We start from the raw sequence: 16,263 nt of genomic DNA on the forward strand, positions 1-16,263 counted from the left end.
TGTTAGTAGAGCATATGAGACAGTTACATGACATTATTACACTGAACATGGTCTTTACCAAATCATCAGACAAGCAGGGTCCCTAATAGCACTTTCCCATCTTGAGCCTCTTCTGATTTTGTCTTCTGTGGTTTCAGATTTGAGGATCAAAGCTTAGACCATTTTCTTTCTATCACTTTATCCACCAGCTCCTTGTATAAAACTATGCCAACATATGAGTCTGGTTTTTATCAAGGAGTAAACATTTTAGGCAGAAACATACTCCAGGCATTTATGTACATCAGTTAGTTGTAATGTATGGATACCAGAGTAAATAAAACAGGCTGAGCCCAAAGGATTTCTTACAGAAGATACTACTTGGTTTCAAACAAAATTGAAAACTGCGCAAGACTTTTCTGAAATGTATTAGGCTTCCATACAACGGTCCTCTAAGAGTTCTGCTGTTATGGCTCTCTTCACACCTGTACTCTCACTTTTTTTTCTTTTTAAAACTTATTCTTGTGCAAAGATAAGGTTTTTCTAATATTTGTTAAGTATTCAGGACTCCCTGGAACCAAGGGGTTAATAGGTATGAAAAAAGAGGGGAGAATGTGATATTGACTCTTGGTTTCTTTCCACACAGAAACCCTGGCCCTGGATGCCCATGTTGGCTGCCCTGGTTGCAGTGACAGCCATCGTGCTGTACGTGCCAGGTCTAGCCAGAGCTTCTCCATGAGAGCGTTTCTTGAGTCTGTACACCGTCCTCCCTCTAGAAGCTGGCACCACACTCGTGCTGGGGACAAACAGAACCATTTCTTCCTTTTTACCTCTTAAAACAGCAGAAGTGCAAGAATACAGCTGTAGGGTCATTGCTTTAAATTATATAAAATGTACCTGTCTATAAAGAGGATATAAAATTGTGACTTTATTCTACTGTAAGCAATAATTTGCTTGCAATTTTTCATGTAATTTTTAACTTAGTATGTTGAAATTCTGAATATTATGGTGGCCTAAAGTAGGCTTCTTGGTACACCAAATTATTTATAACATTAAATTTATGGGTATTTTACTCTGAACTCTAATGGCCAGATAATTCATTTTTCTGATTCGATACCTACCCAAACCAAACAACTGATACATACATGGGAAGAGAGGCCCTGTGTGCTCAGTGCCTATGAGTTTGAAATATATACACATATATATATTTTTTACATATTTACGCCATTTTTACTTCTTATAAAACCACTGAGCTATTGGGAACAAGACTTAGAGACAACTATTTGCGTGGATTTTTTTTTTTTTTTTTAAGGAGAAATACACTTGGAAAATATTCTGTTCTAGTGATAATTTGGGGAATATGTGCACGCTTGTTCAGCCTTAATATGACTTGACGATGTGGAGGACATCAACTTTGAAAAACTTTCCATGAGAGTGTGTATTTTCTTGAGCAAACTGAAGTATTTCTGGGAGCAAAAACATAGTAATTATACAATTTCAGTGCAGTAAACCAAACTGTTGAGTCAATTGGAATGTAATTTATTAAACCTCATGTATTTAAAGAGATATTTTCTTTAAAAGCCAAGTTACTTTCTCATATACAGCATTTTAGGAAGCATGATTTTTTTTTTCTATCATCTCTTCCTCCAAGCATGTTTAATTGAAGAAAGAATTAATATCTCTTTAGATAAGCTTTTACTGACTTAATTTGGTTATGATATTTCAAAGCTAATTCATGTTTGAGGTGAGCTGTTGACACCTACCAACAGATTTCCTGGTTGGGTATGCAAATGGTTATTTTCTTTTTACTGTTGTTAATTGGGACGTTCTGTTAATGAGAAGTGCTATTCCCAAGATTAATAGTGTTCCATGCACAGTGAAGCACCTAAACACTGCTTGATGTTACAAATTTAAAACACGGAAGTGAAAGTTTAGCTATGGTTTTGTGCGGCACCACAGTTATGTCAATAAAGTTTATTTAGGTCATAGACTATCCTAAAGTATCACATAGTTAAATTTTTCAGTCAATGAAGACTGGGAGGGAATGTCAGTGAATTGGCTTGAATGTTCTGTAGCAATCCACAGGCCTAGCCAAATATTGAAAGAGAAGTTTAGGATATAATTTGCCTTGTGATGTTTGGAAGTCATTGTTTATACTTTAAAGGTTACATTTTAAGCTATTGGGGGTTTGCTTTTGGGAGGATCACTAGATTTATGGAGGAATTAGTCACAAATGACTTGTAGAAATTACTGTCATGTAGTTCATTTCATCATTTTCTGTTGCAGGAAGCCACTCCACCACAGAATGCTAATATGCCAGTGGTACCCAGTACCTCTTGTATATAGGTTATTGCAAATATTGTTCTGAAATGCTTACCTTCAGAATTACATTTTTTAAAGTAAATAATTGTTTTAAATCTATTTTGTAAAGATATAAAGTACAATAGAATTTCTGGAGTACAAATTAAACTATTTGCACTAACACACGTGATGTGCATGATTTAATAAAATAACTTTACTCTCCCTATGCATTTTTGAGTTGAATATCATTGAAATTCTTAGTCCTGCCTCTACTATTGTATTGTTAATAGTCTTTTCTTGAAATGACTCTTTATGCAACATAACATATGTTTGGTGTTCTTTGGGGCTCTAAAGAAAACACTGAGCTGCTTTCTCCATGTTATTAGCTGTTTATATGACTTACTGCTCTAATTTTTTTTCCTTTTACTACTCTAGTTATTATTAAAACGTGACTCACCAGGCAAGTCTCTTTAAAATGTAAAGCCTAGTATCAATATTTACTTTATTCAAATTGAATAAATGGGTTTTTGTAGTTACTGACAGTTTTTCTTAAGAATATAAATGAGCCTATTCATAAGTAGTTTACTTTCAAGTTAAATAAAGAGTAGGATTATTCACCGGTAGTGATAGAATCATTAAGAAAATTTAATCTTAGCAGTTAAGAATTGAACAGCCCTGTAATACATTTAAAAATTATGCTAAGGTGCTACATGACTAGGTCAGAAAATGAAAAGAACATGGTGTTTAAAGCTAAACAGATCTGTATTGGCATCCTGGCTCTGCCTTTTATCAGCGGTGTTACCTTGAGCAAATCATTTGTCTTCTCCGAATCTCTACTTTCTCATTTATAAAATGGGAAGAATAACATCTATATTTTAATAATATGAAATCTTAAAAGAGTACATATGTGAAGTGTCATTTAAGTGGTAAGTAAGAGTTTATTAGAATGTCATACTAGGAAAAATACTGCAGATACTTGTTTTAGGTGAACCAGTACAGCTATTTAAAGTGAACTTATTGGAGTTCCCGTTGTGGCTCAGTGGTTAACGAATTCCACTAGAAACCATGAGGTTTTGGGTTCGATCCCTGGCCTTGCTCAAGTGGGTTAAGGATCCAGCGTTGCCGTGAGCTGTTGTGTAGGTCACAGACACAGCTTGGATCTGGAGTTGCTGTGGCTGTGGCGTAGGCTGGCGGCTCCGATTAGACCCCTAGCGCAGGAACCTCCATATGCCGTAGAATCAGCCCTAGAAAAGGCAAAAAGACAAAATAAATAAATAAAACAAAGTGAGCTTATTGACTCAACTATTGAAATTTTATGTGTGAATGAGATACAACGGCAATGTAATGAGTCTTAAGAAAACATCCATCTCAGATCATCCCTTTCACATGTCTTTAGGAAGTAGTGTGCTTGGTTTGAAAACGAGACAATTGCCAACAACAGTTTGGAATTCCTGTTGTGACTGCCTTCAAGTAGCAATTTTGAGTCACATATGAAACCAGTCACATTACTGAGTAATCAAAGGCTTTCAACCAAAAATAGTGTTGCCTCTAACTTTAATCACCAGGCTTGACCCCCAGTGCTTTTGGCTACTTCCAGTGATTATATCTACTACCAAAAGGATCAACTGTATTAAAAATGCAGCCTTGCTCCCCCCACCCAAATTCATGTCTAGAAGTTTTTACTGAGGGTCTAATTGTGTGTTCAGAATTTTAACTATGAGGACATTAGTATATTTTTCTGTAACAGTGATGGGTAAACAACCTAAATATCCAACAGTGGTTCATTGGTTAAATAAATTAGTATTGCAACCCTACAGATTATTTGCTTGCAAAGTATATGAGAAAATATTCATTATTATTTTAAGTAAGAAAGAGGTTACCAGTATAGAATAATGTTGATTTTATAAAGAAAAAAAAATGTAGGCATGCAGGATAAGTTTATAGCAGGAGAATCCAGGCTACTCTAGTGCTTCTGTCTGTATGATTGAGGGTCAATTATTTTCCCTTTTTATGATTTCTGATTTATTTTTAATAGTAAGTATATGTTGCTTTTGTAAGTTTTTAAAAAGCTCTTTGGTTTTGCTTTTAGTTTAAAGCAAAAAAGAACTCTACAGAATTCTAAGTTGCTTTTGATAGTTGAATAAGTCACTTGTCAAAATATCAATGTTTAAACAGATTAATGTTCATTTACACTTATGAATTCTGGTGTGTTCATTTAAAAATCAGTCTTATAACTTTAAACATGCTTTGTATATATGTACATAGAATTAAAATACTGGAACAGGGAATTCCCATCAGCAGCTAACAAATCTGACTGGCATCCATAAGGACGCAGGTTTGATTCCTGGCCTTGCTCAGTGGGTTAAGGATCCGGCGTTGCTGTGAGCTGTGGTGTAGGTCGAAGGTGCGGCTTGGATTTGGTATTGCTGTGGCTGTGGCTGTGGCTGTGGCTAGCGGCTAGAGCTCTGATTCAACCCTTAGCCTGGGCACCTCCATGTTCCGCAGGTGTGGCCCTAAAAAGCAAAAAAAAAAAAAAAAAAAAATACTGGAAGAGATCTTTGCAATCCATTCTCGCCTTTTTGACTATCGGGGGAAAATCCAGAGAATTTTTGATGCACAGTCAGAATTATAGTTATAGTGTTGAGAATGAAGATGATGGTTTACTTTTTTGCTACTCTGCATTGTGTCTCCAGGCTCTGATGATTTGACATTCATTCACTTAGCAAATACTTTGTGTGTGTGTATGTATGGAAGTACCCAGGTTAGGGGTTGAATCACAGCTGTAGCTGCCAGCCTACACCACAGCACAGCAATTCGGGATCTGAGCTGCATTTGTGACCTACACAGCTGATAGCAGTGCCAGATCCTGAGCAAGGCCAGGGATCGAACCCGTGTTCTCATGGATATTAGTTGGGTTCATTAGCACTGAGCCATGACAGGAACTCCTATGCAAATACCTTTTTTTGAGTGTGTGATGTGAGGCATTGTGCCAGGTTCTGGCAATACTCAGTTCCTATTACAGAGGGGAAATAAAGGCAAGAAATAGCTTGTGGTATAGAGGGGAAATAAAGGCAAGAAAGCTGGCAATTACAATATAGTATGCTAGCAGAAGACATAGGAGCCTGTGGAACCATAGAAGAGGTGTGCATTGCCTCTCACCTTCAACCACCCAGCCCTCCACTGCAGAGCTCTCTGATTCCAGAGCCAAAGGTGAGTTTCCCTTCTAGATAGTCTTCTAGATAATCTGGGAGATATGACTGGTTTCTCTCAAAGTACTTGGATTTATAATCAATCTGAGATTGATTTTCTTAGAAAGCATATCGAAGGATTTATGAACTGTCCTGGAGTTTTGCCCAGCTAAATGGTTTGTACTGTACCTTGCAACTAGTGAAGGATTTTATATATGCATTATCATATATATGTCTTCTATATATATATAAACATTTCAGATATACAGTATTATAATTTAACATCGGTATACACTACAAAGTGATCACTACAAGTATGTTACCATCCTTTACCATGCAATTGGACCGCTTTCACCCATTTTTGCCTATCCCCCAATACACTTACCCTCTGGTAAGAACAGATCTATTCTCTGTATCTATGAATTTGTTTTGTTTATTCACTTGGTTTTTTTGTTTTTTTAAGATTCCACATATGAGTGAAATCATACTTTCTATGTCTAACTTATTTCACTTAAGCATAATAGCTTCAAGATCCATCCATGGATTTTGTAGCATCCATGCCCTCCACATTGTTGCATTATTTCTTATGGCTGAATATTATTCCATTGCATATATATACCACATCTTCTTTATCCATTCACCCATTGATGGACACTTTGTTCCTATATCTTGGGTATTAAGATATGTGCATCTGTGTTCTTGAATTACTGTTTTGTGTTTTTCGGATAGATACAAAGAAGTGGAAAGCTGGGTCATATGGTAGTTCTACTCAATTATTTGAAGAATCTTCATACCATTTTTTTATAGTGGCTGCACCAATTTACAGTACCACCAACAGTGTACAAAGGGGTCCCTTTTACCCACATTCTCTCCAGCATTTGTTCTTCTTTTTGATAATTAGCCATTCTAACAGGAATGAGGTGGTATTTCATTGTGGTTTTGCTTTGCATAAGCCAGGGAAAAGTGCCTTAGCCAGGCGGATTCTTTGAAAGCACTCTCCCATTAATGGGCTGGGGCATGGCTTGAATGAAACCAGTGTTCACATGAAGGCAAATGTTCATCCTATCTTTTTGTATGTGTTTACAGTGCTGCTCATTTGGCAGATTAAGCAGCTATATATTTCTTCCTAAAGATTTCAGCCCAGATCTTGTGTGGCATGTTACCTTGTCATGCAAGGACACTAAGATAAGGCCTGTGAAAAAGACCTAAGACTACAAGCAAAAGAGACTGGGGGTTGAGGGTTGGAGGAGTAAAGGAACTTCTGGTTATGCTCCCACTGTCCACAGTTGCTGTTCATTTCTTCTTTTCATTTTGACCACTTGTCAGAGTACATCTAGGTAGCCAGACTTCATTTAGCAAAGCTTCAAACTTGAAATTATACCCTAAAGGGTTTTTTTCAATCCTAAATTCGTATGTATTTATATGTCCAGTTATCTTGCTCCACATAGAATTTGAGGCAGACATGTCTACTTGGACAGCATTTTTTTTTCCCTTCTTAAACGGCAGGGATCCATTCCTGCCGCACCGAGAACCCTTCTTCATAGTGGACTCTTTAAGTAGATAAGGAGCACCAAAGGCACTTTAAAAGCCTCGACAATTTCCACTTCTTAAATCACAGGTTTCTGCTCTAAATTACTTCACTATTCATAAGATATTTCCATAGTTATGCCGTTCTGGTTTTGGTTGAAAACAGGCTCTGAGAAAATATAGCCCATGCTTAATAAACTTACCCCATATCTTTCACCCATATTATAGTCCATACTTTTCAAAGAGTTAAGGTGATTTGGATATTCTGAACAAAATTTTTATTTCTTCAGTGTATATAGAACCGATCACATTTTCGTCTATAAACTAAATTTGATTTGTTACAGTTTTAAAGTTGGAGATTCTAATTTGTACTTTGTGTAGCTAATAAAATCAAACACATGTGCTAATACCCATGAGAAGAGTTTATTTAAAAAAAAAAAAGCTTTGTATTTTAAATACTTAAGCCAAAAATTAGGTGGTGAATTATATATGTTCTGTGTTTACGTAAAGCTCTTTTTATGAGTATGAGGATGAGTAAGTACCGTGATAGTACCTGGAATAAATAGAACCTTTAACCTGCTCAGTTCATCTGTATTTGGATACTTAAAATATGTTTATTTTTTCTGGTCTCATTTTATAACAAAGTCTTCAAAACTTTTTTTAGTTATCCATTTATATATAACAAATTACCCCCAGATTTATCAGCTTAAAATAGCAAATATTTATTATCTCGCACAGTTTCTGAAGATCCAGGAGCAGCTTACCTGAGTGGTTCTAGAGCAGGATCGCTCTTGAAATTGCAGTCAAGCTGTTGGTTGGGGCTAGAGGATGCAGCTCCTTCAGATGGCTATTAGCCAAAGGCTTTATTCAGTTCCTCACCAAGGCAGCCTCTCCATGGGGCTTCTCCCACAGAACAGCTGCCTTCTCCCAGAGCAAATGATACAAGAGAGAGAAGAGCCTTTGAATCTCTGAAGTGATCACTCTGCCACATCTATTGGTCATACAGATTAACCAAGGTACAATTTGGGAGGGCAAACCAAGGGCATGGATACCAAGAGGCAGCAGAGATTTGGGGGAGCCAGTTTGGAGACTGGTTTCTCTCGTAACTTTCCACCGGGAAACTTCTGAGTTGTTGACAGACTTGATTTTATGAAATGTGTCAAAATGAACAAACTAAAGAGACATCTGTAAGAATTAAATTCTTCCCTTGTATAATTGAAGTTATAACAAACGAGTTATACAAGTCCAAAACAATAGAGTACTTAGGAAATGCATTTCTTTTTTCTTTTTTCTTTTTTTTTTTTTTGCTTTTTAGGGCCACACCTGTGGCATATGGGGTCCCATCGGAGCCACAGCTGCCAGCCACAGCCACAATAAAGTGGGATCCGAGCCATATTTGCAACCTACACCACAGGTCAGAGCAGCGCCAGATCCTTAACCCACTGAGCAAGGCCAGGGATTAACCCACAATCTCACGGTTCCTAATCAGATTCGTTCTGCTGCGCCATAACAGGAACTCCCAGGAAATGCATTTATTTACATGACAAATTATCAAGCTTGTGCTTCATCAAGATAACTGTCATACCTACAATTTAAATTTAGAAGTTTTTTTTTAATCAAGCTTCTATCGAAATAGGTTGTTCTTTTGAAACACTGTCCTTTGTCTTCCACCATTGTATGAAAAGCTAATGGACAGTTTTTGTTGGACACTCTGGACTATGCACCTCTCCTCACAGCTTACCGCTCCTTCCCTGGGCAATAATTTATAATCACCAATTCCTTCTCTGTTTTCCCCACTACTATAAGCTCCCTGGGAGCTGCAGTTGGGGCTTTACTCACCTTGGTACATCTAGAGCCTAGTACAGTACCTAGCATATATTGATACTCAATAAAAATTTGTTGGGTAAAAGAAGTCAAATCCAAGTCTTAAGATGGACTTGAATCATAGCTTTCTGGTTGTTTGTGGTAGCCACTGAGAGATGGTACAGTGGTGCACCTGCTAGTCAGGAATAAAGCCAGTGAATGGCAGTGAACATTCATTTACCATGAGTGTAAGTTTGTGGGGGGGCTTGTTTTTTACAGAGTTCAAGCCTTATTTAAGAAACACACTTAGGGGAGTTCCCGTCGTGGCACAGTGGTTAACGAATCCGACTAGGAACCATGAGATTGCAGGTTCGAGCCCTGCCCTTGCTCAGTGGGTTAAGGATCCGGCGTTGCCGTGAGCTGTGGTGTAGGTTGCAGACGCGGCTCGGATCCCGAGTTGCTGTGGCTCTGGCGTAGGCCGGTGGCTACAGCTCCGATTGGACCCCTAGCCTGGGAACCTCCATATGCCGCAGGTGCGGCCCAAAGAAATAGCAAAAAAAGAAAAAAAAAAAAAAAAAAAAACCAAAAAACAAAAAAAGAAACACACTTAGGAGTTCCTGCTAAGGCACAACTGGACTGGCAGCGTCGTGGGAGCACTGGGATGCAGTTTCAATCCCCAGTGGGTTGAGGGTGTAACCTTGCCACAGCTGTGGCTTGGGCCACAACTATGGCTCAGATCTGATCCCTGGCCTAGTAACTTCATATGCCATGGGGTGGCCAAAAAAGCAAAAAAGAAACATGCTTAAATGAGTGTTCTCTTGCTGCGCAATGGGTTAAGAATCAGGCATTGTCACTGCAGTACTTAGACTGTTGCTGTGGCATGGGTTTGATCCCTGGCCTAGAAACTTACACATGCCTTGGGTTCAGATAAATAGATAAATAGAAAAGTAAAAGATAACACAGTGAAAAGAGCTGCACCTAGTTTTTACCAATTACCAAGTAGAAAGGCACCAAATAAGCATTTATTTATGCCCTTCTCCATTTCAGTAAGGCTTTATAGTGGTCTACACAGATACTGAGAGTGTGTAATGGCATGGTTAAAATGAGCAAGGGAGGGAGGAAAGAAGAAAGTAAAACAATAGTGAGTGTACATATATATATCTGAATCACTTTGCTGTACACCTGAAACTAGCACAATGCTGTAAAGCAACTATACTTCAATTTTTTTAAAAAAATTGTTTACGAGTTTCCTGGTGGCCTAGTGGTTAAGGTCACAGCATTGTCACTGCTGTGGCGCAGGTTGGATCCCTGGTCTAGGAACATCCACATGCTGTAGGCATAGCCCAAAAAAATGTTTAAAAAATAAAATATGGAGTTACCTGGTGGCCTAGTGGCTAAGGATCTGGCATTGTCACTGCTGTGGCTAGGGTCACTGCCATAGCATGAGTTTGATTACCTGGCCTGGGAACTTCCACATGCCACAAGCATGGCCAGAAATAAAAAGAGGAGTTCCTGTTGTGGCTCAACAGAAATGAACCCGACTAGTATCCATGAGGATGCAGGTTCAATCCCTGTCCCTGTTCAGTGGGTTAAGGATCTGGCATTGCCGTGATCTGTGGTGTAGTTTGAAGACATGGTTCTGATCTGGTGTTGCTGTGGTGTAGGCTGGCAGCTATAGCTCCGATTTGACCCCTAGCCTGGGAACTTCCATATACTGCCCCTGTGCCCCTAAAAATAATAAAATCACTATTTCAAAAAAAAAAATTATAGCTTTTATATTTAGATATAGATCAATGTTGAGTTTTTTTTTTTCTTTTTTGTCTTTTTAGGCCCACACCCACCACATATTGAGGTTCCCAGGCTAGGGGTCCAATCGGAACTGTAGCCACCAGCCTGCACCAGAGCCACGGCAATGCCAGATCCGAGCCCGGTCTGTGACCTACACCACAGTTCATGGCAATGCTGGATCCTTAACCCACTGAGCGAGGCCAGGGATCAAACCGCATCCTAATGGATGCTAGTCAGATTCATTTCTGCTGAGCCAGATAACTTCTGGGATACTCCCCCCTCAAAAAAAATTTTTTTTCGGAGTTCCCGTCGTGGCGCAGTGGTTAACGAATCCGACTAGGAACCATGAGGTTGCGGGTTCGGTCCCTGCCCTTGCTCAGTGGGTTAACGATCCGGCGTTGCCGTGAGCTGTGGTGTAGGTTGCAGACGCGGCTCGGATCCCGAGTTGCTGTGGCTCTGGCGTAGGCTGGTGGCTACAGCTCCGATTCAACCCCTAGCCTGGGAACCTCCATATGCCGCGGGAGCGGCCCAAGAAATAGCAACAACAACAACAACAACAACAACAACAACAAAAACAAAAGACAAAAAAAAAAAAAAAATTTTTTTTCCAGCAAGGATATAAAATTGAGCTAAGACTGAGAGGGAAAAAAATTACTCTGCCATCTGCACATAGGGCTCTGAGCTTTCTAAGGACAAAACCAAAAATCCTGGTCAGTATCCATAACATTAATAATAATGAATGATTGAGAAGTGTGAAGACTAAAAAGGAATTCCTCTCAGGGCTTTTTAAAAATGTATGCTGTGTTCCACTCAGTTTTGCTGTGAACCCAAAATTAGTCTAAAAATAGGTGTTGTTTTTTTCCTTACTGAATGTTGTTTGATATAGGGGGTCCTGAGTGTCTTCTTTTCAGAAATATTCCAAGTAGATGAAAAAGGTTAACATTATTTGTCAAAACTGGGAAGGATAAATGGGAATTCACTATACTATTTGATCTACTTTTATGTATGTTTGATATTTCCCACAGTAGTTTATTTAAATGTGTTTTTAAATGTATAGCAATCATCATACTTAATAGGGTAACATTAGCAGCATTTTATTAATGTCAGGAACTGGACATAACACCTGTTCTTGCCCCAAATCCTCAACATTATTGTACTAGCAAATGCTGTATGACATAAGAAATGTGATACAGGGATTGGGAGGGAATACAATTAATCATTTTCAGATCTTGTAATCTATATAGAAAACCCAAGAACATCTATGAACTATTAGGACTCATAGGAGTTGAAAAAAAAAATTTGCTCAGGATAAGATCAACATGCAAACATTAATAGTGTTTCTAATTACCAGTGACAACTGATTTAAAAGTATAACAGAAATAAAAAGAGCTGATTATGATGGCAGCAGAAAGTATGATGTAACTGAAATAAAGTTTCTAATTAAGAGAGAAATAGACTAGGGTTCCCAGGAAGATGAACCCAAACAGATCCACACTAAGACATAATAAAAATGGCAAAAGTTGGGAGTTCCCACCGTGGTGCAGAGGAAACGAATCCGACTAGGAACCATGAGGTTGTGGGTTCAATCCCTGGCCTTGCTCAGTGGGTTAAGTATCCAGCGTTGCCATGAGCTATAGTGTAGGTCATAGACGCAGCTCGGATCTGGCATTGCTGTGGCTGTGGCACAGGCCGGCAGCTACAGCTCTGATTGGACCCCTAGCCTGGGAACCTCCATATGCTGTAGGTGCATCCCTAAAAAGACCAAAAAAAAAAAAAAAAAAACAAAAACAGCAAAAGTTAAAGATAAGGAGAGGATTCTAAAGGCAGCAAGAGGAAAACAAGGAGTAATTACAAGGGAACCCCATAAGGCTACTGGCCGATTTCTCTACAGAAACACTATAGGCCAGAAAGGAGTGGCAAGTTATATTCAAATTTCTAAAGGAAAATCTGCAACCTAGAATACTCAACCCAGCGAGATTATCACATAAAATAGGAGGAGAGTTCTGTTGTGGCTCAGTGGGTTAAGAACCTGACTAGTATCCATGAGGATGTGGGTTCAACCCCTGACCTTGCTCAGTGGGTTAAGGATCTGGCATCACCGTGAACTGTGGTGCAGGCCACAGAGTTGGCTTGGATGTGGCATTGCTGTAGCTGTGGTGTAGTCTGGCAGCTGCAGCTCCAATTTGACCCCTAGCCTGGGAACTTCCATGTCCTGTGGGTGTGGCCCTAAAAAAAGACCAAAAAAAAAATTTTTTTTTAAATAAAGAAAAAATAGAACTAATTTCTCAGACAAGCAAAAATTAAAGGAATATAGTAATACTAAACCTATCCTAAAAGAAAGATTAAAAGTTCTCCTCTGAAGAGGAAAGAAGTAAGAAGACAGAAGATGGAGGAAATCTAAATTGGAAAGCAAACACTTAAGCCAATAAACATATCAAAAGGAAAAAAAAAAGCAAAAAAAACCCACCTATTTGTGAAAGCAATGACAAACACAAGAAACAGGAAAAGGATAAACATGAAGATGTATAAAAGAATATCAAAATCATAAAATGTGGGAAAGACAGTAAGGAAAGCTAGACTTTATTTATTCTATATTTCTGTCTTTTTAGGGCCGCACCTGCAGCACATGGAAGTTCCCAGGCTAGGGGTCTAATAGGAGCTGTTGCTGCCAGCCTATGCCAGAGTCACAGCAACGCCAGATCCAAGCTGTGTCTGTGACCTACACCACAGCTCACCGCAACACCAGATCCTTAACCCACTGAGCAAGGCCAGGGATCAAGCCCACAACCTCATGGTTCCTAGTTGGATTCATTTCCACTGAACCATGATGGGAACTCCCTTATTTATTTATTTATTTATTTATTTATTTATTTATTTATTTATTTTTAAGGCCTGCACCCACAGCATATGGAGGTTCCCAGGCTAGGGGTCAAATCAAAGCTGTAGCTGCTGGTCCAAGCTACAGCCACAGCAATGCCAGATCCAAGCAGCATCTGGGATCTACACTACAGCTCATGGTAATGCCAGATCCTTAACCCACTGAGTCAGGCCAGGGTTTGAACCGCGTCCTCCTGGATACTAGTCACATTCGTTTCTGCTGGGCCATAACAGGAACTCCAGGCTTTTTTTTTTTTTAGAATGTGTCTGAGCCTATATGAATATCAGTCTAAATCAAACAGATATTGGAAGGGGTTAGTTAACATACTTGAAAAATGGGGCAATGACAAATCAAAAACAGTAGATTTACCAAAACCAAAAATAAAAGAACACAAGAATAAATAAAGGGAACTCATCCAATCACAAAAAAGAAAAAGAAAGGAACAAAGGAGAAACATAGAATCAACTGGAAAACAAGGTTTAAAATGGCAATAAATACATATCAATCAATAATTACCTTAAATGTCAATGAACTAAATACTCCAATCAAAAGACAGAGTGGGAGTTCCCATCGTGGTGTAGCAGAAACAAATCCGACTAGGAACCATGAGGTTGCAGGTTCAAGCCCTGGCCTCACTCAGTAGGTTAAGGATCCAGTGTTGCCATGAGCTGTGGTGTAGGTGGCAGACATGGCTTGGATCTGGCATTGCTGTGGCTGTGGCATAGGCTGGCAGCTGTAGCTCCATTTGGACCTCTAGCCTGGGAACCTCCATATGCCACAGGTGCAGCCCTAAAAAGCATTAAAAAAAAAAAAAAAAAAAAAAGAGTGAAGACTGGACCAAAAAACAAGAATCTACAATATGCTGCCTACAGGAAATTCATCTCTTAGGGCAAAGGACACATATAATTGAAAGTGAGGTGATGGAAAAATATTTTTTATGTGAAAGGAAATAACAAAAAAGTGGGAGAGAATGCTGAGAACTATAAACCATTAAGGAAATCAAAGAGGATTCAAAGAAATGGGAAGATATCCAGAAATGCTCCTGGATTGGAAGAATTAATATTGTTAAAATGGCCATACTACCAAAAGCAATCTACAGATTTAATATGACCCCTATCAAATTACCCATGACATTTTTCACAGAACTATAACAAATAATTCAAAGATTTACACAGAATCATAAAAGACCCATAATTGCCAAAGCAGTCCTAAGGGAAAAAATAAAGCAGGAGGCATAATTCTCCCAGACTTAAGATAATATCACAATGCTACGATGATCAAAACAGTGTGGAACTGGTACAAATACAGACATATAGGTCAATGGAACAGAATAGAGAGCCCAGAAATAAACCCAGACACTTATGGTCAATTAATCTTTGACAAAGGAGTTAAGAATATAAAATGGAAAAGATCTCCCAAGGCAACAAAAATAAAAACAAAAACCAATGGGACCTAATCAAATTTATAAGCTTTTGCACAGGAAAGGAACCATAAAAAAAAAAAAGACAACCCATGGAATGGGACAAATTAGTTTCAAATGATGCAACTGACAAGGGCTTAATCTCTAAAATGTATAAATAACTTTTATAACTCAACAGCAAAAAAAAAAAAAAAAATTGAAAAATGGGCAGAAGACCTGAATAGATATTTCTCCATGGAAGATATACAGATGGCCAACAGGCACATGAAAAAATGCTCCACATCACTAATTATTAGAGAAATGCAAATCAAAACTGCAATGAAGTACCACCTCACACCAGTCAGAATGGCCATCATTAACAAGTCAACAAATAACAAATGCCGGAGAGAGTGTAGAGAAAAGGGTACCCTCCTACACCACTGATGGGAATGTAACTTGGTATAACCACTATGGAAAACAGTATACCTCAGAAAACTACAGAACTACCATATGACCCAGCAATCCCACTCCTGGGCATGTATCTGGACTGCACTGAAAAATATATATGCACCCCTATGTTCATAGCTGCACTATTCACAATAGCCAAGATTTGGAAACAACCTAAATCAACGTGGATGGGATGTAGACTCTCAGACTAAATGAAGTAAGAAAGAAAAAGGCAAATACCATATAATATCACTTATATCTGGAATCTGGTAACAGCACAGATGAACCTATCTGCAGAAAAGAAATGAACTTGTGGACTTGGAGAACAGACTTGTGGTTTCCAACGGGGAAGGGAGAGAGTGGGGCGGACTAGGAATTTAGGGTTAGGAGATGCAAACTATTGCATTTGGAGTAGATAAGCAATGAGATCCTGCTGTTTATTACAGGGAACTATATCTAGTCACTTATGATGGAACATGATGGAGGATAATGTGAGAAAAAGAATGTGTGTGTGTATATATGTATATATATATACATACTCATGTATGTATGAATGACTGGGTCACTTTGCTGTACAGCAGAAATTGACATAACATTATAAATCAGGAGTTCCCGTCGTGGCGCAGTGGTTAACGAATCCGACTAGGAACATGAGGTGCGGTTCGATCCTGCCTTGCTCAGTGGTCAAGGTTCCGGCGTTGCCGTGAGTTGTGGTGTAGGTCACAGACGCGGCTCGATCCTGCGTTGCTGTGGCTCTGGCGTAGGCTGCAGCTACAGCTCGATTCGACTCTAGCCGGAACCTCCATATGCCGCAGAGCGGCCAAGAAATGGCAAAAAGACAAAAAAAATAAAAAAATAAAAAAAAATAAATCAACTATAATAGAAAAAATTAAAATCCTATGAAAAAATAAAATGGGAAAAAGTCTCTTGAGCAAATGGTACTGGGAAAACTGGAC

General features: G+C 38.8%; 1 protein-coding gene across 42 annotated transcripts in view; it reads left to right on the plus strand.

Moving 5' to 3' along the window:
* Positions 1-2,807, plus strand: part of SLMAP (sarcolemma associated protein) — a 148,300-nt gene extending 145,493 nt beyond the window's left edge. For 23 of the 42 annotated variants that reach the window (XM_021069017.1, XM_021069014.1, XM_021069039.1 and 20 more), the window contains one exon: positions 623-2,807. Coding sequence is in view for 21 of the 42 variants with exons in the window: in XM_021069014.1 (XP_020924673.1) it covers positions 623-715 (93 nt within the window). In the remaining 21 variants the exon portion in view is untranslated. The remainder of the gene's footprint in view (positions 1-622) is intronic. The other 19 variants (XM_021069015.1, XM_021069013.1, XM_021069037.1 and 16 more) reach the window with 1 other exon arrangement.

The sequence above is a fragment of the Sus scrofa genome, chromosome 13 (genome assembly GCF_000003025.6).
Source record: "Sus scrofa isolate TJ Tabasco breed Duroc chromosome 13, Sscrofa11.1, whole genome shotgun sequence".
Lineage (NCBI taxonomy): Eukaryota > Metazoa > Chordata > Mammalia > Artiodactyla > Suidae > Sus > Sus scrofa.